Source organism: Anguilla rostrata, chromosome 3, assembly GCF_018555375.3.
Source record: "Anguilla rostrata isolate EN2019 chromosome 3, ASM1855537v3, whole genome shotgun sequence".
NCBI classification, from domain to species: domain Eukaryota; kingdom Metazoa; phylum Chordata; class Actinopteri; order Anguilliformes; family Anguillidae; genus Anguilla; species Anguilla rostrata.
In genome coordinates, this window is record NC_057935.1 from 63,954,304 (window position 1) to 63,979,007 (window position 24,704).

At 49.2% G+C, this 24,704-nt stretch overlaps 1 protein-coding gene across 1 annotated transcript in view; it reads left to right on the forward strand.

Annotated features, from left to right (window-relative positions):
• diaph2 (diaphanous-related formin 2) overlaps positions 1-24,704 on the forward strand; it is a 446,422-nt gene that overhangs the window by 126,217 nt on the left and 295,501 nt on the right. The window contains 7 exon segments of the mRNA XM_064329326.1: positions 4,922-4,996; positions 5,226-5,295; positions 6,504-6,640; positions 8,822-8,930; positions 13,048-13,158; positions 14,878-14,990; positions 21,068-21,184. Of these exon segments, the coding sequence (XP_064185396.1) occupies positions 4,922-4,996; positions 5,226-5,295; positions 6,504-6,640; positions 8,822-8,930; positions 13,048-13,158; positions 14,878-14,990; positions 21,068-21,184 (732 nt within the window).

Genomic DNA, 24,704 nt, shown 5'->3' on the forward strand with positions numbered 1-24,704 from the left:
CCACTCTAAGTTAATGAAATCCTTGGACGCACGCCATCAGCTGAGTAGAGGAAGCTGATAAGGAGTCGGGACGCCGTCCGTTCTGACAGAGGGAAAGGCTCCGGCCCCTTTTCCGTCCCGTCCGTCACAGGCTGACAGACGGACGCGTTAAACCGCGGTCGCCCTGGCCTCTCACCGCCCGTCCTCCGGTCCGCGCCCGTCAGTTTTGGGCATCTCTGAATTAATCTGCTCGATCTCCCGGCAGAGTTAAAAAGATTGTCGCACCTTGGAGTGGTGGGAGGTTGTGACACCACACGAGGGATGGATCTTTACCTCCTTAAGTAAGGCCTCAGTTGGCACGATTCCCTTAGAGGTCGTTCTGTGACGTAGGTGGGTGAAACTGCTTGGATTTTAAGGAAACTGCATGCCATTTTACCGTGAGCTCATTGGCCCCAAACGGAGTAACATAGAGCGACATGAACCCTGGATGTGACCTGCGAGCGAATCAGATTCATTTTTTGTAGCCATATTTCGTACATGGTCCTTTCCTTCGTTGAAGATAGAGGTCTTTTGCCCATGCGAGCATTAATACGGTCTCCATGGTACCCACACCAGTGTGTATATGAATCACAGTATCTCTAAAAAAAATATTGGCTTCATCACCCGGGCATTAACGTGGGCTGTCCCATTGGACGGAAGACTGATAAGTCTCGGTTACAGATTTAGCGAATTACGGTCCCGCAAAAAAAATATCGTCTTCGTACTCTCCTTCTACCGCCGCCATTTACCACCCCGGCACTGCTGTCCAAATTTCATATCGGAAAAGCCCCGCTCTGCGTTAGATGGAGTAAAACTAGATTGTTTTTTAAGATTTCATTTTTTACGATGTTTGCATGCAATGAGCGTCGGAACACAGCGGGGAAGGGGAAGGGGAACGGGGGAAACATTAAAAGCGTGAGCGTTAGTAAACAGACAGTTATAAATTTTCGACATTATGCCGTTTTGTTTTATTAACAAAGCAGATCATTATAGCGTAGTGTACGGCAAATGGTAATAAGTTGCAAATTGGGTTTGGTTGCCTGGTAATGAATATTGACTGACGGCGCGGAAGAGCTTTTGGCAGTCGTGTAATTCCCTGCGAAAGTGGCAGCGGGTCAGAGAACGCCTTATTTCACCTCCGCGCGGCGCCGGGGGCGAGCACGCATCGGGCCTAATCGAGGGGCTTCCGTGACACTGATTGTCAATACAAATGACTTTAATATACATGCTGCCGGTGTGTACAGATCGTTGCGGAGCGGAGGGATAAATCGTGGAGTTAGGGGCCGGTAATGGCGCAGATTGCTCCATGCGTTTCGTCTAATTGACACCGCGGCGCCGGAGACGGGCGACGCCGCCGACGCGGTCGGGACGCGATCGAGGGTCCGCCGCCGCCGCCGCCGCCGCTCGGGTCCTGATCACTTATCTCCGGGAGCGGAGGAACTCGCTCGTCCAGCCGCGGATCGTTCGCCGTCTCCAGATACAGCGCGGTTTATGGCCAATTATCTCCCGCGGTGCCATATTGATTGCTGTATTATGGCTCTTAAACGTTTGGCTGTCGGACGCGGGCTTTTGGGGGAGGGGGTGGGGGTGGGGGTCGGGGTAGGGGCGGTGTTGTGTTGGAGGAGGTTTTCAGACCCACGCGCTCGGGAGGCGATGCGGAGCTTTCCCTCGTAGGCCTTCTTCAGGTCTGATCGCGAGCCGTACGGGTTGCGGTCCGTAGAAGAGCACGAGGACACAGTTAGTGTTTCTTTAAAAAGACGCGGCAGCTGCTACGTACCAATCGACGCGCAGCGCCGAAGTGCGAGAGAACGCGATTTAAACCGGACCGCGGCCGGTTCTCGGGGGGGGGGGGCGCACGGAACGCGAGATTTTGAGAGAGAAAGAATACCAATTTCGGGACAAAAGATTCGGGAGATTACAGAAGAGCCCGCAAAAGCTTAGAAATGCCTTATTTCGAGTAACAAGTCTGTGATGTTTCTTCCTACGCGCCTTTTCCCCCAGAAAATCTGCCGCGGCGAAGCTGTGCGTCTGCATCGTTGTCGCTCCGTTGTGAAGATGTGCCGGTGGCGGGGTCACCATCTGGCTGCTCGTCGCCGCGTCTCGCTTTAGCGGATTTTAACCTCCTCGCCGGCGTTCCTGGACGCCCGCCAGGCTTCGCGGGCGTGTTTGTTTTTTAACCGCCTTTTGAAATGAAACGTTTCGTTCGCAAGCGATTGTTTTCCGTTTTGAGTGCAAGCTGCATCAGATGCAATTTTTTTTTTTTATACCGAGTGTTGTGTAATGTGTTTAAACAAAATGTTTTTTTGCGATATACAGTGTTTTTAAAAAAAAAATATATAAGCAAAATATATAATTGTGGCAGTGGTGGTGTTTTTGGATTTGAATTGTGACATTGCAACTCCAGTATAGTCTAATGTCCATAGCAATTGTGCATGTACAATGCGATCAGTTTGTAACATTTACCCTGATTACCTTTTAATTCCATCATGCGTTTGTGGTATTACCCTGTACAAGTATTCTTCAGTTTGCGTTTGACGTTGTTCACAATGCACAGTGGTGCAAGGCTGATTATCAGTTCTTTAGCATTTTCCCATTAAACACCCTGTACTACAGATGGCCCAGCAGTCATCTGGGAAGAGATGTACAAAAATTTGGCTCCGGTTTCCCTGATCCTAAAAATGAGACTGAATATGAAATTCTCAAAAAGCACAAATTAAAAAGGTGATTATCGGCCACCAAATTCGGAACAAATCCAAAATGAAGCCGGATCTCGGGTATGGGGGTGTTCCTACTAGGCGCGCCTCAAATACATTCAAGATTCTGATATGTATACATAAACGTTTTCTTTCTCGTCTCCCTGTTTGTGCACAAACTCACCTCCAACTGACTTGCCGGAAAGTAGCCAGTCGGAACGAGGCTCGTTGATTTGGAATGAATCTATGGCACCATGCGTTGGTCGTGCGTTGGGCGTGCGTTGGGCGTGCGTTGGGCGTGCGTTCGGCCTGCGTTTGCCCCGCCTCCTCCCGGCCTGGCGCGGCTGTCGGGAGCGCTCGGGAGGCCCCGGATCGGGGGCCGCAGGTTGCTCACGGAAACGCGCGAATCTCAGAGGACAGCGCCTGTACCCCGCGGCGCGTTAGCCGAACCCGCGTCTCCGCGGCGCCTGTCGTCGCGCCCCTCGCCTCCGGTCGTAATTCCTATTGACATTTCTAGGCCTTGAGACGCGGCGTTCCCACCGCTCCTGACGGATGTGGAACAGATACAGTTTCTAAAGATACTTCAGCTGCAGGCAGAAATTAACCTCGGCCAACCAGTACACGCTGTACCCAGGATATTGGAATTTGCATCAAATGTAGTGAAATAATGCAACGTCTCCAAGTAATACATCAAACGCTGCAATAGCGCTTATATATTTTGGAAGGCTGCAGTTTTAACAGGATTATGGCAGCCAAGGGTTTGGCCGAACAGCATGAAATGAACAAAATGAAACAAAATGGATTGGGAGTGTGCGGAGAAATGGCGTCCAATGTGCTGGAAATTAATATGTACTGTAGCCTAGATTAACTGCTGATGTTAATCACACGGAGATGGACCAGCTCATAGCAAAAATTTTCTGAAAGGCCTTTCTGAGGGAGTGCTGGTCTCGCTGTTAGGCATAATTTAAAACTGGATTAGAGAAACTGGATTACATTTTGCTTATAATTTTTGAAGAAGAAAAAAAAAAAGTATTTCATAGAAGTTACCTCCAAGCTAATAGCACTGTTCCATGATGTTTTATGCATTTATGTAACATGGTCCAGATCAGCAGGAACATCTGGCAGCCAGGGCAGAGGAGCAGGAACAGCTTGGGGTGATAAAGCTAATTTACTGTTATTTTCTCACTTCAGTCCTTTTGGTTAGCTGGCTGCTGTGCAGAATTAGATGGGGGTGAGCAGAGTCTTAAGTCTGTGTGTTTGAAGTGACCTCAAACTTTAGTGTTGACGAGCATCCATGGATGTTTCACGGATTCCGTTTGGGTTAATGAAATAACTTGGTTATTACTTACAGTGCCAGATTTTACAGGGCCATTTTCGAGATCTGTGGAGACTTCCTATGAATATCCATTATCTTTCAGTTTTTGGACACTGCAAAAGGCCATTTAAGTTTTGTGCAAATTTATAGGAAGAAAAACTGTAGGAAAGAAGTAAAATGAGACTGTGCCCGGCTCTCTAATTAGCTGGTTTTCATTCTGGAGGCAGCTACTGCTGGCAGTGAACATAAAATAAAGCCAGTCATTTGTTTTCAGTGAAATGGTATATATTAACACAGTCTCAACTGCATAATGTAGACATTGTTTTTCATTTCAGAACAGACAGGGGGGAGAAAGATCATACATCCACATCAAAGTAAATCAGCGAGTTTCTATGGAGTTTATGTCCCAATTCAGCCACACCAGGGGACGGTGTGATTATAGTCATCTATATGCTTCCAAATGATAACAATTAGGTCCTTTTCTACAAGTTTGTTTTACAAGTCTGTCTTTTTGTTGCTCAAAATAAATTCTCCAGAAGGCAAACAAAGCGGAGAGAAAAATAATCCCTCTTTCCCCCCGACGGTATTTATCATGTCTTTCTTAGGAGAGCCATTAGTCAATATCGCTTTCTGTCAAAGGCTCGGAACACAATGGCCGTCTTCTAAGATTCAATGCGGCTGTCTCGTTCTGTCAAACAAAGCAAACACTAGGTGTGCCCTGCCACATCCACGGAGATGCAAGCGCGCGGATGACTTCGAAAATAAAGAGTAAAATGTTTTTGATGTTTCTCGGTGAACTCCTTTTGATTGCCGTTCTTGCTTTGTGAATTCAGCGCACGCCGAATGCCTTCACTCCTCACTCACTAACTCCCCGTCTTTCTTCTCTTACCTGCAGCTGGGTGAACAACTTTGGCCATGAAGGACTGGGATTGCTCTTGGACGCACTGGAGAAGCTGCTGGACAAAAAACAGTAAGAAGAACAGCCTGGCGTTTCGGCGGGGGGATAATGCCGTTTAATGCGCCAGTGTAGCTGCCGCTCGTCAGATGCTCTGTCTTTTCCAGTCAGCGCGCTACGTTGGCGTCAAATGGCGTACTGTAAACATTGCCAAAACATTACATGTGGAACATTAAAACGTTGAAGTAGAACATGAATTGAAACCTCCAGAGCTGAACTCCGCTGTTTCTTTTTGTCTCTCCAGGCAGGAAGGCATTGATAAAAGGAACCAGCACAAGCTGATCCAGTGTCTCAAGGCCTTCATGAACAATAAGGTTTGTGCGGGGACGCTGGGGGCCGGGTCTCGGGGTATGGCGATGCAGAATTGGCAGCGTCCGTATGAGGCTCCCAAAGTCTTCCAGCCCTCTTCTGTTTTTCACCAGCGACCGATAGCGCATAACCAGTTCCACTGGCACTATGAACACTGCCCCCATGCCTATATGGCGAACGACGCCATTTTGTGAGCGGTTTATGCATTTCAGTGCTATTGATCCATACATGGTCTCCTAGGAAATGGCTATGGAAAAAATGTTCAACCCCCCACCCCCCACCCACCACCAGCTCTCAGGAGGGGGTAGAACTGACGTTTTTTTTTTTTGTTGCCTCACGCGGTGTGAATAGATCTGTGCGGAGGCCTTGAATTCCTCTCACATGAATTAGCGCGGTGCATTATCACAGTCGGGTGTCAATCGATCAGACCAGCCGCTCCCCCCTTCAGCAGCGAGCTCCGCGCTCCGCGCCGGAGGAGGGAGCGGAAGGGGGGGGGGGGGTCGAGAGTGCTGTGAGAGAGTTCACCTGATGCTTCCCTCTGGACAAGCCGGGCCAAACCTCTTTGCTAGATTCCGCTGTAATGTTTTTTTTTTTTTCTAGAATATTCCTGTCGTGTTGATATTATTGCAGAGTGGAAAATCAGCCGGGTGGTACTACATTGCCTGAAATACTATACTTTTAGCTCTCTGCTTCTGCAAGTAATTCACCTTTCTTCCCCCTTTTTTTTCGTGAAGTCTTGCTATCATTTTTCACCAGATTTCCTAAATAGCTCAGAGTCCCCAGTTTCTTCCAAGAACTAAATTGCTGTTGGCCAGATTGTTGCTGTCCCTTTACCAAAACCCCTACATGCAACCAGGTCATCTTAAAGAGTGAGCCTGAGGGATTTTAAAAGCACAGGAAAATGTGTGTTTGTCCCTATAGCCCTGTCCTGATTTGGATTAATCTATCATCATCTCCCATTTTCTTTCCTTGGCCTCATTGGCCCACTGTTAAAAGAATTTGGGCTAATTTTGTATTTCTATCCAGGTTTGCTGTTGATTAAAATTCCCTCAGACTCTCATTGGCATAGGATAATTGCAAATGGTTACACATTTCACGTGGAAGAGAACCGTTAGGATGTGCACACAACAGAAGCACTGTATGTACACAGCTGACAGATTGCAAAACAAATGGATCGGACAATGTTTTTTTTCTTCTTCTTCTGTGCTTTCAGTATGGGCTCCAAAGGATTCTGGGAGACGAGAGAAGCCTTCTGCTCCTGGCGAGGGCTATTGACCCGAAGCAGACCAGCATGATGACAGAGATCGTCAAGATCCTGTCTGCGGTCTGCATTATCGGAGAGGAGAACATGTAAGTTTGATCGAGCACGCGGCCTCCCTCCCGTCCGTCCCGCTGGGTTTGTTTTTTTTTTTTTTTTCCCACAGCCCCAGAAGCCCCCCCACACCCCCCCATCTTCAGACCGACGTGTCTGCGCCGAGCGGCCCCCTCCACCTTCGCCGCAGAGCCGCAGACCCAAGCGTTTATGAGCGAGTTAATTAAATATAAGTGCGGGCGACCTGTCAGAGCCCCTAACGCGACGCTCATTCAGACACGCCGAGCGCTCGCGCTGCGTTGGAGCGCGGGCGCGGAGACGTGCCGCAGTCTGTCGGTTAGCGTGTTCTCATTTAGCTGCTCGCGGCTGCGTGGCGCGGTAAAGCGCTCGGGGTTGTTGGCCGTGAGCTCACAGCCCGACTGACAGATTATAAATTGAATCCAGGGGAGTTTTTATTTATTTTTATTTATTTATTTTTTTTTTTTTATCGTGTCTGCCGCGGCGTCGGCCCGAGAATAACAATGGCAGCCCTCCAGCGAGGCTCCGTTCAGCAGCTCGAGAAAATGAACAGACTCGCGAGCAAAACAAAAAAAAAACAAAAAACAAAGAAAGAGAAAGGAGAAGAAAAAGCGAAGCCTCGTAGCAGGTGCTCGTTTGAGGAGAGAGAGAGCGGCCGGGCGGCTGTGGGGCCCTGGTGGTGTGACCCGCGTACCCGCGACTTTTGGTCTGTCACAGCGCCCAGAGAACCTCGCTCTGTGGCTTCAGCCAGGCAGCAGCCCTGCTTCATATGTGTCTGCTCAGGGGCCAGGGCTGGTGTTCGTCCATGCCAGTGCAATGGTCAATCCCCCCCCCAATGCTGGAAGGGCTGTTAGCGTTAATGGCGGTCGGTATGTAACTAACTCGATGCAGTTTCACCGCACAGTTGCATTTGTATAACACAGGCCGCGTTACACAGCAACAGTTAGCAAGAGCCGACTTTCTATGTGTTGGTAAAACCCTGCTTCAGAACAGATTTAAGGGCACTGGCACGTTCACCGAATCCATTATGAATGACAACATCAAAGAGGCACTCGAGGAGGAGGGCAGGCGTTGGGTTTTTTTTTGGAGCGCAGGCTCGACAAACCTGAAAGACATCAAGTGCTCACTTAACTCACTTAAACGCTCCAATTAGTGAGCAGGGGTCTGACCTCTCCTTATTTGTTTGTTTTGCACAGACGCTCCTGGGAGGCAGATGGGAGTAATTTGAGAAGGACGGGCCTGTGCGTTTAGCGTGTATTTGAGTGCACTAATCACTGATATGCTGCCGTAATAATGTCACCGGGCTGAAGGAGTCTGCTTCATGTGCCAGTTTGGAGGAGCAAGTCACTGCAGACATTTTCTGAAAGTTCCACTTATTTTTTCGGCATTTTTTTTGTTTTTTTTGTTTTGAGGGGGGTGGAGTGGTGGAGGATCAGGAAAAGATTTCAGATGCTTCTCCTTTCTTCTCCACCTTCTCCATCCATCCTTTGAGATGACAAGGTGCACATACACACGTGGACAGCCACTAAGAACAAGAAGTGCAGACAGTCTGCTTGGGCTTAGTTGTGTCTGCTTTCTCCCTGTGTGTGAGGCAGATCAGTCCATAATCTGGCCTCTCTTACCTGCACATGTAGGTTTTTCATCAATTGTATTTTTCTTGTTTTTTTTTTTCCTTGGCCACGGTGTCTCTGGAAGGTTCGTGAAGCCCCGCTGTCTGTTGCTCGCACCCATGATCCTCTGTGTCAGAGGTATGATACGGACTCCCTTTCATGGTCCTGCTGATGCCTTCGGCAAGGAGACCCAGAGACCCTGCAGAAGGAAATGAATGCACCTTCTCAACAAAAGCTTTTTCATCCCGTCTCCTTGCCAACCCTTACGCAGTCACCTGTCCCGGCATTGCTGGTTGAGTTGCTGTCAGTTGTTTCTTGCATTGTGTTACGCCAGCCGCAGACGCCTCGGTGTAGCTCTGCAGTGCAGAGTATCGGAGACGTTAGAATGGGAGAGCCGCGTGCCGCGCCCAGCAAGCAGAGGCCTACGACGGAGGAATGCGTTAATGACTCTTCTGAAGGTGTTGTGGAAGAGGAGATCAGAGGATGTGCGAAGGGGAGGGGCGGTTTGCTAGTGAACGTCCCGTCTGAAGGCTGATAACGGTGTTTGTTGACTTTTTTGTGCTGCTTTGTGTTGGTTTGCTTTCCTTTCAGCCTTGATAAGATCCTGGCTGCCATGACGATTGCGGCGGAGAGGCATAATAAGGAGAGATTCGCCTCCATAGTGGAGGGCCTGGAGAACCATGACGCTCAACAGTTGCAGGTACGTACAGAGGCCCCAGACCTCTAACAGGGCCCAGAATTCCAACAGGCCCCTGACCTCTAACCTGCCCCAGACCTCCCACAGGCCCCAGAACTTTAACCAGTCCACTCTAACCGGCCCCAGAATTCAAAATGGCCCCAGAATTCTAACAGGCTCCAGGCCTCTAACAGGCCAAAGAACTCTTAAGAGGTCCTCTCTTACTGGTTACATTTACTGATTGGTAGTCACCAGCCATTGATATGTTCTTCATAGCTATACTGAACTTAGTGGATATGGAGGTATTTTTGCAAAGGCTGCCATAAACAGTTACCCGTCTGTGCACCAGTTTGACCGTTACTCATGCCCTAATATGGGTTACATTCTGTTGCATGATTAATTTGTTCGGCTGATATATGTCAGTGGCTGATTCATTGTTTAAATTGTATAAGGTCACACGTTTGTACAGCCGAATATTTCCGCGAACGTAATCGAGCCAAGGGCTCTGCTGTAAGGTGTGACAGCGGCGTACTTTCTGCACTGAAATTACGTTTCATCGCTGGCCCCCCGCCCTGCCGGGCGAGAGCAGTCACGCGGCCTCTTCATTCCAGCGCATTTTTCACGTTATCCATAAAACAGAAACTCGCCGTGGCGGTTCACCCGCGCTGTCAGGACCGCGCGCCGGAATCGCGGAAGGATGACTGGCTTGAGCAGAAATAAATGAAAAGAAGTTCTCCATGCGTTATCGACAAAGCTTGGCCTCGCTGGCTGTCAGTGGGCCTGAAAGGCCCCTTCCCTTTGAGGCTGTGCTTGACACGCAGGCTGGAATAAAGCTGGCAGCTCTGTCAGGTTCAGGCCATCCGCACCTCCGCCCTTGTCGACTTAAACAGATATTTACACACAATTCTCTATCTCTGCGCCTCTCTCTCTCCCTCTCTCTGTGTCTCTCTGCTTCCCTATCTCCCTCTCTCCCTTGCTCTGTCTCTCTGTCCCTTTCCCTTTCTCTCCTCCTCCCTCTCTCTTCCTCTCTCTCCCTTTCCCTCTTTCTCCTCCTCCCTCTCTTTTCCTCTCTCTCTCCCTTGCTTTACCTCTCTCTTCCTCTCTCTCCCTTACTCTCTCTCCCTCTCTCTCTCTTGCCTTGCCCTCCTTCTCCCTTTTTCTCTTCCTCTGCTTCTCACTCTGTCTCTCCCTCGATCCCTTTTCTCTTCCTTGTTGTCCCTCACTCTCCCTCTAACTCTCTCTTCATTTCTCCCTTTCTCCCACTCTCCTTCCCTCTCTCACTCCCTCCGTCTCTCCCACTCTCCCTCCCTCTCTTCCAGTCTCCCCCTTCCCTTCCTCTCTCTCACTCTCCCTCCCTCCCTCTCTCCTTCGCTCCCTCTCACTCTTCATCCCTGCCTCACTCCCACTCTCTCACTCTCCCACTCTTCTTCCCTCCCTCCCACTCTCCCTCCTTTGTTCCCACTCTCCCTCCCTCTCTCTCTCCCACTCTCCCTCCCTCCCTCCCTCCCTCTCTCCCTCCCTCCCTCCCTTCCTCTCTCCCACTCCCTTTGTCTGTGCTTGGCAGCTCCAGCCTCTGAAGGCTGGCTTTTTCCACAGATGGAAGACTGCAGGTTATTGAGATGCTCTCAGGCCCTGTTTCGTCTCGGTTCTTCATCAGAACTTTTTTCCCTCTTTGTGCACCTCCAGCGCAGAATGGGGAGAGTGGCGCCGGGGCTGTTTTCCTCCCTTTGAAGCGCGCGCGCACAGCCGAATAACTAGCAGAACAAAGGTGTTGTCTCAATTTGTGCAGATGGCTCACGCTTTACTTCTCCTCTTCTTCCTCCCCCCATTGTTTTTCCCGCGGTCCTGCGCCAGCTCTCTCTGGGCTGAGAGGGAAGGGCAGTCAGCCGGTAACCCCTCATCCCTCTCTCCTAAGGGCTGCTCTCTCTGCGATCGGTCCGCCGCTCTGCCCGCCTGACAGCTCCTTCCATTACCTGCGTGCGGGCCCAACAAAAGACTTCATCGCAAATTCAAATTCAGAATGTTTCTTTTTTCTCGCCTTTTCTCTTTTTTAGAGCGAAGAAAGATTTTCCTGTGGTTATTTATTATGAGCAATGCAAATCACTCGCTCAATTTACGGAGAACCATTCAGATCTTCGGAGAGAGCGAGAGGAATTACAACAGGGACAGAGAGAGAGAGAGAGAGAGTCGGAAACGAAGGAATAATCCCTTTTGATTACAGAACCTGTTTTCCACATTTTAAAACTGCCGGTAATGAAAAGCACAGCCGTTAATTGTGAAGTAAATTAAAGTGTCTCGCCAGTGCGGAAAGTTCAGAGGAATGGAGGAATTGACGCCCGCGACGGACTGCGGAGTTTAACTTGTTGGCGCGATTATCGTGTTATTTTCCGGCGGTCCCTCGCTTTGTTCCGTCGCCGTGGCGGCGGCGGCGGCAGTCGAACGCTCGCGCTCGTTCTAATCACCCCCGGCGGAAGGCCTCCCACGGCTCTTCGCCCCGCACGGACGCATTTTTTTTTTCGTTTCGCTGTAATAAACGATTTTCATCCCGAAAAACAAACGAAACGAAACGAAAGGCCTTCTTTCCGGAAACTTCCGGCCGCCGTTTCGAACGAACGCGGCGAGAAGCCTTGCGAGGTTTTCGCCGTGACGAGCGTCGACCGGAAAGCCTTCCCTTAAATCGGTCTCCGGTGGTTACGGCTGTAAGCCAATGGCGGGACGGCGGGGTTGACGGCGTGCCAGACGCCGCTGGCGTCCTCCGAGCCGTCTGTCTTCCCTCGCACTGAGCTTGGAAGGATCTCGTAGTTCACCTTAAGCTAACTTATGTCCCCGCAGTCCTTGTATCCACGCCTGCGCCCATAAGGCCCGCCCCGTCCCGTAAGAAACAGCGCTCTCCTGTTCCCTTCGCTCAGGTAGATCAGTGCAAACCTGTTCCCACTGATTGTCCTCCGGCAGACGCCAAGTTAAAAACAAGCCGAGGCTGTTTTTCCAGATGGCCATTTCTCCAGATTCCTACCTGAATACCCCCCACCCCCCCCCAATCCTCCCCATCCCCCCGGTGCGTCCAATGCATGCTGGGATTGCCCCATCAGGACCGGCGCTCCGAAGCGCCAGGAGCACCTGCTCGCTGGCGTGCTCGTTTGAGCGCGTGCGGTAGGGATGGCCTTGGCTACAGCTCCAGAAAAAAGAAAAAACACGTATCCTTAAATAAAAATGAAATGAAACACCGGAGAGAGAGAGCCGAAGTCCCCACGGGCTCTTAATAAAACATGGCGGGGAGCGCGGCCGCGCCCGCGAAGAGTAACGGTGGCTCCGCTTCAGACGTCGATCGTGCGCATCCTTCAGCCGCCATCGACCGCCATTCACGGGCCGTTCACCCCTCGCGATTAGCGGCCCCCCGAATCCCCCCCCCCCCTCCACTCTGCCCTGAGTCACCCCCTCACCGCCGTGAGGACCCATCAGCGTTCCTCCTCCGCTTTCTCCCGATCCAATAAATCAGTTACAAATGCACAGCTGTTCAATAACCCCCCCCCCCCCAACCCCCCCTCAAACGAACCATCCGCGGGTCCCTGCCTCTCCGCTGCTCTCCAGGTCTTCTTCTCCTTTTCCTTTTTCCTCCTTTCTTCCCTCCCTCCTCCCCTCCCTCTGCTCCGGGTCGACCTCTCATCTCCGCGTGCGGGCGGATTGCGCTGGGGCGCGGTTTCGTGAGCCGTGCGTACCCCACGCGGAAAGGCCAAAGGCCGCCCGCAGAAATGCAGACGGTGCAAGCGCCTCCGCTTCGGGGCGCGTGTCTTTAAGTTGCCATATGCCCTTATTGCGTTCATTCATTACGCCGCCAGTTAAGATGTATTATGTTGTCTGCCATAACCAAACAGCAAATCAGTTTGCGCAGTGATTAATAATGATGAGGAAAGCCGCAAGCAGCTCAGAAGGCCAACGAAGCAACAACGAAAAACAAAAAAAAAAGCAGAAAAAGAAAATGTAAAATCTATTGCTGAATAATGTTTTGTTTCTCAGTTCATTGCCCTGCTGGGAGGTTATGGCACGTCTCTCCCACACAAGTTTATTTCTCTAGTTTTTTTTTTTGGTAGGTTGCCAGTCTGTGCTCTAACTTATTTTTTTTTGGGTTTTGCGGTTGCCACAGGTGGCTTGCATGCAGCTCATCAACGCCTTGGTCACGTCGCCGGATGACCTGGACTTCAGGATACACCTGCGGAACGAGTTCCTGCGCTGCGGTCTGAAGAAGATCCTGCCGGTAAGGGGAGGTGGAGGGGGGGGGGGCAGGGAGGGGCGTGGCTGTGCGCTGTCTCCTGCTAATCAAACCCCTGTGATGCAGTGTAGGCTAACTCAATGTCTGTGTCACATGAAACCTCGAAAAAATAATAAAAACAAAAAAAAAGCTCTTAGGAATAATGGAAAACTCTTTCTTTTCCCCGTTTGAACCAGCTTTATTAATTGGCGAGTTGTCCAACACGTACAGCGCATAGAGCGGAATGGGAACTTTCGGTGTGGAAAATAATTTTTTTTAAAAGCACATAAAAGGTTTCGGGATGACAGCGATGTTTTTGTCCCCCCTGTCTCGTTTGCGCTTATGAAAAACCTCGATGTTCGTCTGGAATAATTACTGCGTCGTTTCCGGGGCGATAGCGGGCGAGCTGGGCTCTCTCCCGCGCCGGGCGACGCCCGCACCGCACGCTCCCTGTGCTCCGGCCCACGTGCCCCGCCCCCCCCCCCCCATCTGATCCGCTTCATCGCGGCTTCATCCAGGGCTTCCCATTAACAGCTCCCCGTTTCCAGCGCTCTCCAGACCGGCTCTGTTAGCCCATTAGCGCTCAGGGAGAGATGCACACGAGCGCTCCCGCTCAGAACCAGAGGAGGGCCCCGCCCCCCCCCCCCCCCCGTGTCATCATCAACCGGAACGGATCTCTGCTCCGGTTGGACAGATCCACGCGCGTCTGTTCGCTCTCCTCAAAAACGTCTATGTTGGACGTTTTTTTTTACGATGCCTTTCATGGTAGCGTTATTATATTTGTCAAACTGCTATTGCTAGCGCCATTGTTGTAATTTTCTCCCGTGCGTTGCCATTGTGATTTTGTGGGTACTTACTCTACTCTACAGATTTTTCAGCTATTCTGGTTTAAGTGCAGTTTTTGCCTCGTTTGTGATTTGGGTGTTTTTCCTGCCCTGGAGACAGTGGCAGTGGCGCTCAAACAGAGCCCAAAATCCTGAAAGTAAAAACACACAGCAGTGTGCCCGGCTTGCCCGACTGTCCCCTCCCTGCGCCGGCGCAGCGCGTGGCGTCTTCCTCTCCGAACCGGCGTTTCCCGAGACAGATGGCACGCCCGAAGAGGAGGGGCGCGGTGATTGATAGCTGGAGAAATTGGGTTACATTTGGCTCGGTGCCATCTGTAAACTCCGCTGGCAATGATTCATATTAAAGCGGTAAAGCACGACGTTTCGCTGCCTGGCGCGGACCGGAACAGGTGCGGGGGGAGCCCAGCGACTTCGCTCAGGTGGGGGGTGGGGGTGGGGGGGCGAGATGGGGAAGGGGGTGGAGGGAGTGCATTTCGTTTGCGAGACAGCGACCTGCTCTCTAGGGGGAGACAAATCCAGTCCCGGAGTGCCACAGATGCTTGTGGTCTTTGTTCTGTCTGAAGCCTTAATTGCTTTATTGAATCATTTATTAGGTTAAACCGATGCAGGTGACCAGGTGCTGAAGGCTCTGAGCATTTCTCTACCCAGAGACGCTTGGAAAAATGGGCCAGATTGTAGAACCAGGGGACCAAGTGTTTCTGAGTCTCTTTTAACTCCCAACCTCTGACACACCAAAGCACATCTGCTTCTCAGAGGAGTCTGTAGAGAGTTTTGGGGTAGCACAGATTATTTGGTGGTAGGATGGTTTCTAAACTGAAAAATTCTCCCTCATTTGGTAGTAAACTTTTTTCCCCCCCCTCACCTCCATACAAAAACGCAGGAGCTGAAGGAGACGGAGGAGCTGGACATCCAGCTGAAGGTGTTCAACGAGAACAAGGACGAGGACGCCATCGAGCTGTCCCACCGCCTGGACGACATCCGGGCCGAAATGGAATATCCTTTCGCACCTCTGCGTTCGGGCCGCCCTCCTCCTTCCCTCCCGACACGCCGACGTCCCTCGTCCTCCCCCCCCCCCCCCCCCCCCCCCAGCTCGCTGTCCTCTCTCCAGCTCATTACAGAGCTAAACACCCAGAACTGCGCACCCCGCCCAACACCGGCCACGCAAGATCCTTCCCTTAAAAACGCCGGCACATTTGTCAAAACCGCTCCAACATAAAGACTCTGTCATTGATGAATCTGTGTGTCCGCGGACAATCCGGCACACAGAAGAGCTCTTCCGCGATGTGCTGGATCGGGTTTCAGCCCACGTACTCCTCCGCCGGGGCGAAGACTTTCCGTCTCCGAGCCGGCAGACTTCTGTCAAACTTTCACCGCTCGCTTCGGTTTTAAAAGGGAAGGAATTAGAATACCGGTCTGGGCGAAAAGCATGTTTTCGCTCGCGGAGAACTGTCGAGTGATTGCGATTACATGTAAACTGTTTTTTTTCCGCACCTTTTTTATAGACGGGTCCTGATTTTTTAGCCCTTTCTCTTTTCTCCCTGTTTAATTTGACAGGCTTTTGTCTCGCTCTTTGAGCCTTGTTGAATGATATAGACAATAATTGGGCCGAAGCTATTTCCCCCCTTTACCCGGCTTGGGCTGCACGTTAGCCCACGTGTTGCTTTGAGCGTGTCGGGCGTGTCGAGCTTGCCTTTGTAGGCAGACGCTGTTTTTCTCAGACGTTGCTAAACAGCACGCGCTTCCTCACAAGTCTCACAGTCTGAGGGAGTCTTTCAGTACCCTTGTCCTACGCGGTGACAGTTTCTGTTGTGGGGTGGATAATATATAAATAAATAATCAGGAGAACAACAGCAACAAAAAAAAAAAAAAAAGAACGCCTTGATTAAGGATTTGCTTGAGCAGCCTCCCAAATGACGCGGGTCACTTTGGGCTCCAAGGGCGTCTCGGCATTGATCGGCACCTGTTGTGCCTGCCCCCGCCTTCATCCCTCGCTCTCTCGCTCTCTCCGTCCTCCGCTCTCTCTCTCTCCTCCAGAATACCTACCCCCCCCCCCGGCCCCGCTCTCTCCTCTCAGCCCCCCCCCTGAAAGGCGGCGGCGGAGGAGCGGGCTCATGAATATTAAGAGGCGGAGCCACGTCTTCCTCTCCAGCCGGACCCGGTCTGGGCGCCGCCGAGGTGACTCCGGGCTGCTCATGAATATTAATGGGCGGTGGCACGGCAACGTGATTGATTGACCCTACCCCTCCGACTGCTCTACATCTCACCTCGAACGCCGCTCTGCAGCTCACCCCCCCCCCTCCCCCGCCCCCTTCATGTTTATTCATGGCCCTCTACTCCACAACATTAGTTGTACAGGAGCAGGAAGAGAAATGTTAGCAGGTTTAACATTTCCCTTTGGGTTTCTCCCCTTCTGCAGGACTTCCGTCTGTCTCCTGCAGATAGAAGGATCTGGATCCCCCCCCCCACACACCCACACACACACACACACACACACACACACACACGTGCACACACACTTGCACATTCATACGTACGCACACAAACACACACATACACACAGACACATACACGCACACACACATATACATGTGCACACACACATATACACACGCATGCACACCTGCGCACATACACACCCACACACACACACACACACACACACACGTGCATATTCATACGCACGCACACACATACACACACACATGCACATACATCATACACACATGCTCACGCTTGCACCCACACACACACGCACACACACGCACACGCACACGCACGTGCATATTCATACGCACGCACACACATACACACACACATGCACATACATCATACACACACACTCACGCTTGCACACACACAAACACACACACACACACGGGCGCAGAAAGGGCCCTCTCGCTCCTCTTCATTTCTCCGCGCGCTCGTGACAGTAATTGCGTCTCGGTGGCGGTAATGTTAATAATCGCCGGGCGCTCCTCTCCGCTTCCTGCAGCGCGAGGAGACCGCGCTTTCTCCGACGGATGGCGTCTCCGTCTCGCCTGTCCCGCTCGTAGGATTTTATTACGGGAGAGCTCACTTAATTACCCACATTCTGAAGCTGGTGAGCGAAAACAGTGAACATCAAAAAGAGTTTCGCCTTAATGGTGGAAAACGTTCGATCGCAATAAACGAGTTTGCGCGGTTTAGAAAGTGTCGAGTGTGTGCGCGGGGGTGAGCCACACTCGTTTTAGTCCTGTGAAGAAAAATTAGGCTCGATCTTCTGTGTGTCAAATTAACTTCAACTTGACTTTAAATGTGAGCATAGTAGGAGTGTGAACCCTTGGCTTTGGAGAAGTTTGATATATATATATATATACCCATACATTGAGTTATGGCTGTTTCTGAAATCCAATCCTGTGGTCAGGCAGTACATGCTCCCATTCAGTTAATTGGGCTTATTTGAGCTGCAAATTTAGTGCAATTTTTTATGCCTTTTTAAAATCTGATATACTTTGGTTGTGAAATACATATTACATTTGTTATTCTAATATAGTTTTCATGGAGCCTTGAGCATTTTACAAATTTGTGGTGGCTGTTCGGTTGAGCTTAATTAGTTGCTCGATTAATTGTTCTTAGCCCCATTGAACAACTTATTACTCTATTAAAATGACAAAAATTAATACTTGTCCGCATTACTGATCTAATAGAGAGATTAAAATTTAAATGTCTTACGGAAGCAACTTTACTCATAACCCCTTTGTTAAAAACACAAACACTTCCCACAGCTGTCTATAACAAACTGCCGATGGTAGGTGCTCATTTAAAAAAATGTGAAATCCGGGTCTGTTCTCCTTGAATTGCCCAATAAGACCTACATTACTAAGATCTCTGCTGGACTGAAAACAGAATTCACAGAGTGGCTTCAGTACCAGAGTGTTTAGAGTCTGGGAAGGCGGAGTCTTACCTTAATACCTGCCTCAACTGACAGAGCCGCAGGCTCCCCAAGAGGGACTGATTGGCCAATGCTTGACCTGAAAGTCCTTTTATTACGGCTATGCTAAAGCATTTTAAAGCCCCTGATTGTTGTCACATTTTCATTTCACCTTGATTTATACTCCTATAAATAATGTGATTTTCTTTCTTTTTAACCCTATTTGCTATTACACCCCCTTGCATGTAGTTAGGCATGAATTTAAAATGAGCTTATGTCATCATAAAATCAGAGATGATATTTCTCAAGGCTTCCACTCATTCAGTTTTTTCATATTTTATATCTCAGTTTCTCCTCAAAGGAGCCTATAACATACAGTTTTATTACATCTTTTCCCCAATTACAAATCTCAGTTTTCATGCTGAAGATAGATGGGGGAAAGCATTTGTAAGAAGATTCATTGCTCTCTTCTCATACTCGAACATACAGAACACGACAGCCAGAAAGGCCATCTCTGCAGCACTACGTCAATATCGTCAGCTTCGTCACGTTTCTGAAAATACACGCCTGTAAATTTCTCCTGTCACTTATTCTGAAACCGAGGGAGTAGTTTCTCAATCTTAGCATTTATTTATTTATTTTTTATTTTTTTAAAAGAGGAGAGTGGGAGTGTGTGTATGAAAATGTGGAATCAGGTGCCCCGTATTCCCGGAGGACTGACCATAGAAACACGGGGAGCGAATGCAGCTGCGCAGACTTCGAAAGGCTCTCACGCCTGGTCCGTGCGCCGCCCCACAGCCATCTTGTAAATCTTTCAACAGGCGCTGTCAGGACGCACACTACATATTATGATGGCAATCAATTTTTCATCAGCCCCTGCTTAACGCGCCGAGAGTTATTCCTGTCTGCTCTCTTTCGCCGTCGTGTGTGCGCTGATTTTAAAGAAGCCTCTTCATTTCAGGCTCTTTTTTATTTATTTATTTTTTTATACGGCTTTCAAACGAGAAGACAGAAATCCGTGTGAATTTTCCGATCAGCCAAACAAACAGTTTGAATAAACCACTGTCTTTATGGGCTGGGCTGGGCCGGGCTCATTTCCTGTCAGTTTAAACGGACGGTCTGACAGGGTGTCGTAACTGAATATCGGGTGGAAATGGCGCTGTAGATTGTCTGTTTTTTTTTTTTTTTTTCAAAAAAATTTCATTCTCTTTTCCTCTATTTTATAATCTGTAGTGATAAAAAAACAGAACTTCCAGCTGCTTTTGTTAAGCATTTTGTGCCGCTGGTGTTGACAGGCACTAGTGACAATTTATGATCATTTTCGAGACAAATAGCCACCATCCGTCTTGTGGAAGTGGACATAATTGTGAAATAATAAATAAATAAACAGATATGGCTGTTAAAAAACAGGACAATGATTTTCATCTGTTAAAAACCGCTATTTTCAGCATCAAATACCGTAGCCTGTTCCCTAGGGGAGAGTCATCGGTGGACACATAATCAATATCGTTTGCAAGTTTAAGAACACGTCTTTTCTTTTCCGAGGGCAAGAGATGGCCCAATCTGAGCACTGGATTTCAGCAATATTTTCCATCGACGAATACATTTTTCATGATTGCGGGTTTAAATATTCATACCTATTTGATTAATTTCTCGCTCCTTGAAAGGAGGTGTCTGACAGGTAGACTTCAGGGAATGTGTTTATTGCGAATTCTTCCCCCCCCCCCTCCCCCTCCCCCCATCCTTCCCCCACTTTAAGGGAATGTGTTTATTGCGAATTCCTCCCCCCCCCCTTCCCCCACTTTAAGGGAATGTGTTTATTGCAAATCACCCCCCCCCCCACTCTGTGTTTACTCTTCTTCTTAAGAAATGAGCTCCCAAAAGGGGAAAAAAAAGTGTTAAAATCATTACAAGTTCTGGTTCTGCGTGATGAGGCCTGTCTGAATACTTGATGGAGGGGAAAAGGTAAAAGAGATATTGAGGGATTACGGAGACGTGGCCTCGGAGTTCGGTTTAAAATGCGCGCCGAGCGCCGCTAAATCAGACGATACATCAAACGCCGCCGCCGCGGAAGACAAGAAGACGAAAGCTAGCGAGCCGTGAAAACCTGCGAGGAGAACCTGTCTGCTTCCCTTTTTTAAGGGTCAGCAAGTGTCAGAACGAAAAACATCGCCAAGCCCGCCAGCCAAATAGGCGGGAAACTTTTTATTTTCTTTGTTTTTATTAAATATTTAGGCTTCTTAAAAAAAAACTCACTTTATTGAAACGTTCTCGCAACTCGGAACGCCTCTTCCAATTCGGCAAATTTCGCATGCATAAATGGATTATTAGAAATGTCGCTAACCCACCCCCAAACCCCCCACCCCCATCCCCAGCCCCCCCGGCCTTTCGAACGCGCGCGCTCAAATTGCCTCTGATTTTGAAACACGTTGTCTGCGGGGTCGTTAGAAAAAGAAAAAGCGCCACAGAATGAGTTGTGATTTGTGGCTGTGCATACAGAACGCAAATGGAGCTGTGGACAATGCCCGCGTCCAAATGGTAAAAAAATGGATTTGGTTCTGCGCAATTTAGCCCCGACGCGAACGGGCGAAATAAGGACACGCTTTTCTTTCTGAGCGTATTCGCGGTAATTCCTCAATTTGCGTGTTTTGCCGAGCGTTCAGAAGGAAGACCCGTCAATGTAATGATTTCCGCATCGAAAAAGGAAAACACGGGGCCCCATCACACTTGTGTTTTTTATTGGGGGGGGGGGGGGGACGCCATTCCCTACCTTGTCGTCTTGGCTCGGAGCGGACAGGTTGGAAAGTGGGAAGTGAACGTGTGGGACATCACAGCCTCCTCCCTGACAGCCGCGTGTCACCACGGTGATGGGGAACGCTTTTTCATGGCGAGATTAAGCGTGTGCATTCCCCCCCCCGCCCCCTCCCCGTGTACTGTAAGCAGAACTCTTCTTCTCGGCTTCTTTTACAAGGTTTACATTCACGTTTGAGTTGCTGGCAGCTCCGGCTCTGAACTGAGACGGGCGCTCATTGATGTGCCAGAGTTCTCGAAAGCTATCAAAAATGCGAGCACCTCAGCAAACCGTGTTTCGTGTTGTTGTTTTTCTTCCTCCTGGTTTGACTCAAAAAAACAATGCTGCGTCCCTTAACCTGTTGTGCACCGACATGAACGAAGTCTACCATCTGCTGTCCAACATGGTGAAGGACACGGCGTCGGAGAACTACTTCCTGTCCATCCTTCAGCATCTTCTGCTCATCAGGAACGACTACTTCATCAGGTGAGCTCCGCCCTCCCTGCCTGTCCAGCTGTCACTCAAACCCCTGACCGCCCAGCCCCTGGGAAGGCCCCACTTAGTGGAGAGTTACCAAATATGACATCACAACTCCCCTTTAAATGGACCTTCTAAACGCCACTGGGTCCAAGCATCACACCCTGTCCGAAACAAACACAGCCCCTCTTTACTGTTTATTTACAGAATTAAGGCATGGTATGATTGTGTCATTCAGAAACCTGCAGGGCTGCTGGGTACCTCACTCCGTAAAAGCGCTGCTTGTGGCGCATTGAGTGAGGGCCACTGTTTCAGATGGAATAGGGGTATTTGGGAGGGATTCAGTAGGTGTTCATTCCTTGGGTGACCCCTGTTGGCTGTCCGGGCGCCCGTGGTTCGCTCTCGTCACACGCGTATGATTGGGTCTCCTCAGACCCTGCTTTGAGGCTGCAGTGTGATAGAAAGCAGCTGCCTGGCGCCACATATTTCTTCGGAGAACTGCGAGTTGTCTTCACTCTCTCAAGCCAGCAGTAGGGGGCGTATATGAGCACGCTTGAACACAGCTTGCAAATTGGACATCCCAAATTCGGGTGGAATCATAGATAGAGATAGAGAGAAATTTGTATAAAAGGAAGAAAAGGTAAAAAATTTTAAAGTCAGAAAACTGCAGTGTCTGTGCACGCAAGGGCAGTGATCAATTCACTGCTGCGTCAGTCCTTTTTCAGGAGAAAATGTTTTAAAAAGAGAGGAGGGGGATGGGAAAAATAGTTTACCATAGACAAGTTGCTACTCACTTCCAGCGATGAATAATGTATTCCTCAGCTTGTTGGAGAAAGTGAGGAGCAGAAAACACATTAACCGACTCGTGCAGAAAATTCCTCCTCAGCACTCCTGTCTGTCCCTGTCTCAGACGCCAGGGCCCCTCTCCGACAGCAAGAAAAAAAGATCACTCCAAATGCTCATTAAAAATGCATGCCGTTATTAAAGATAAGCTTTTAAAAATACATTTTTACTCCTGAGCTAAGAAGCGTTCGTCGCTGCGCTAGGTGTAGTTTTGTCTCAGGATGCTCTGTTCGGTGTTCTCGGTTAATTACTTCTCTGTTGTGAGCTCTTTGAACCAGCGAGCCTTATTTTGTTGCAGATTAGGATGTGTTGTTGGGAAACAACGTCCGTGGCGCTCGACGAAAAAAGAATCCCCGAGATAACCTTGAGCCCCGGTGGCCCCGCCCCCATCGGGAGCGGTGGAGGGAAGTGCGGCGTTGTCTCTTCCTGTCAGGCCGGATGAGCGGATAGAGAGAGCGCCGCGTCCGTAGGTGTCGGAGACGGGCCCGCGATCAAAGACGCTGGGAGCGCGGAGGTGCCGCCTCGGATACGCCAGCGGGCGGATGAGTTTGTTTCAAAGGTTTTCTCCGCGATCTGAAATGCCAAAACCGTGGCCGGCCAATGATTCGGCGGTCATCCGATCAGTTTAGTTTAGCCGTTCGCGCGGCGGCGTGTACGCTAGGGGCTTTGCTATTGCCTCGCGAAATAAAATTCAGCGCGAGTGAAAACTCAGTTATGACTCCTTGCCATCGGTGCATTCGGCACAGGGCCAATAATGAAGTTATTCTGTGCAGTGGTCAAAAAGTCTCGGCCTGTTAGGTATCATAAAGTTGTGACACTAATCCTTGAACCTTTGACCGAGTGTAATAATGTTTGTGGTAAGTACATGGGGGCATTCATTCTGAAAATGTGAAACTGACACATGACATTTTGATAAGTGAACAAGTATATTTCAGGAAGTATCTCTGATAATGGCTTAAATTTGCTATCGAGAATAGTATACAATTTCGGTGATATATTCGGATCATTACAGATTTTTTCACGAAACTGTACATTAATACATAGTTTTAAAAAGTCTAAAGAATGCTAACGGATGAACTGATGGATTTTAGTTGGCTGCTTTATTGGAGATAACCTTTGCTGTCTAGCCATTATAATTACCTAATCATTCACCAACTTAAAATAACACAAGTTATACAAATGATTGTATTTTGATGAATGCAATGTCAGGTTTTTGAGACAGGTGTGATGCAGTTGTACCCAAAATGAATAACCTGCATATAGCTAAGCTGGAACAGGTAGTTACAGATGTTCTCCCTTCACTTTCCTAGAATCATTACTCTGTAACTCAGAATCTAATAGAGAGAGAGAGTGATGTGACCTTAGGTTTAGTGGAGCTAGCCTACAATTATTGCTATTACTGCTTTTACTGCTACTACTGATAATGCTAACAAAAATCATCATAAGAAGATTAATAGTACTGTTTGTATAAAACTGTCTAAAGTAAAAAGACGGTGTTATGCAATACAATAATAATTAAAAGTGTTTTCTCTTTTTAAATGACGGCCAATAGATTAATTGTTGTTTGACAGTCACCGACCGTTAAACAATTAAGCAAAAAAAAAACGAACGGCCACAGACACGCAGGTAGAAGAGTATGTACACTGCCGTTAGCCCCGCCCGTTTGAATGGCATCGGCTCTGTGGAGCTCGGCGATTGGTTGGGGCGGAGTGAGGGACAGCGTGGGGGGGGGGGGGTGGGGTTGGGGGCGGGCGGTGGCGCGGTGCTTTGGGGACCGGGGGCTCCTCTTCCTCTGCCGGGCGCTGACAGTTCTGGGTCAGCCGCTGTCCCTTATCTCCGCCCCGGCTGTGGAACCCGCGCGCGGACGCGGCGGGGAGAAACAGGACGGCTTATTCAGGCGATAATTCGGCGCGCGGCGTCGGTGACGGTCGTAAGCCGGGGCGAAAAAAAAAAAACCCCCATCCTGACCGGCCGCTCGCCGCTCGCTCGACACCAGCGGGCAAATCCGTCCCAGTTGAGCGCAGTCTATCTTTCCCAGGTTCATGCATATAAATCATGCCATTCCGCGGTTACTCCATGCAGGACATTCGAGATTTAAAGTCGGGCTCTTCCGCGAGATGTGTATCTACAAAATAAACACAGAACATAAATATACCGGTTGACCTGGATTTAAAATGTATTAGGAAGTGTCATGCAGTTGATAGAAGAAAAAAAAAAACCAGCATACCATAATAAAGCAACATAAAAGCAATAGTACGTACATTATGTCATCACCTGCTAAAATAGTAGTTATGATAACGTTATCCTTATGAACAGTATCATGATAATTTTCATCAAGCAGATATGGATATTCCAGCCATAACTTTACTTTACACATGCATATGACAATAATTAATGGTAATATTCAGTCACTTCTAACCCAGACATAACAATATGAATTTGAATACAGGATACATTTAAATCATTTTTTATTATTCTATTTAAATGGGGACTGTACTGCCTTGTATCTAAGGGATGAACTAAAGGTAACTCAACCTCATGCTGTCTATAGTGCAAAAAATGAAGAATTATTAATGAATGAAATAAGCCAAGTTATTGGTGTTAGCACGTGCGTTGTCCTAGTTTCAGACCTGATTTTGTAATAATAATCAGAGCTCTCTTGCAGTGCTTTTACTAGTGCTGCTTC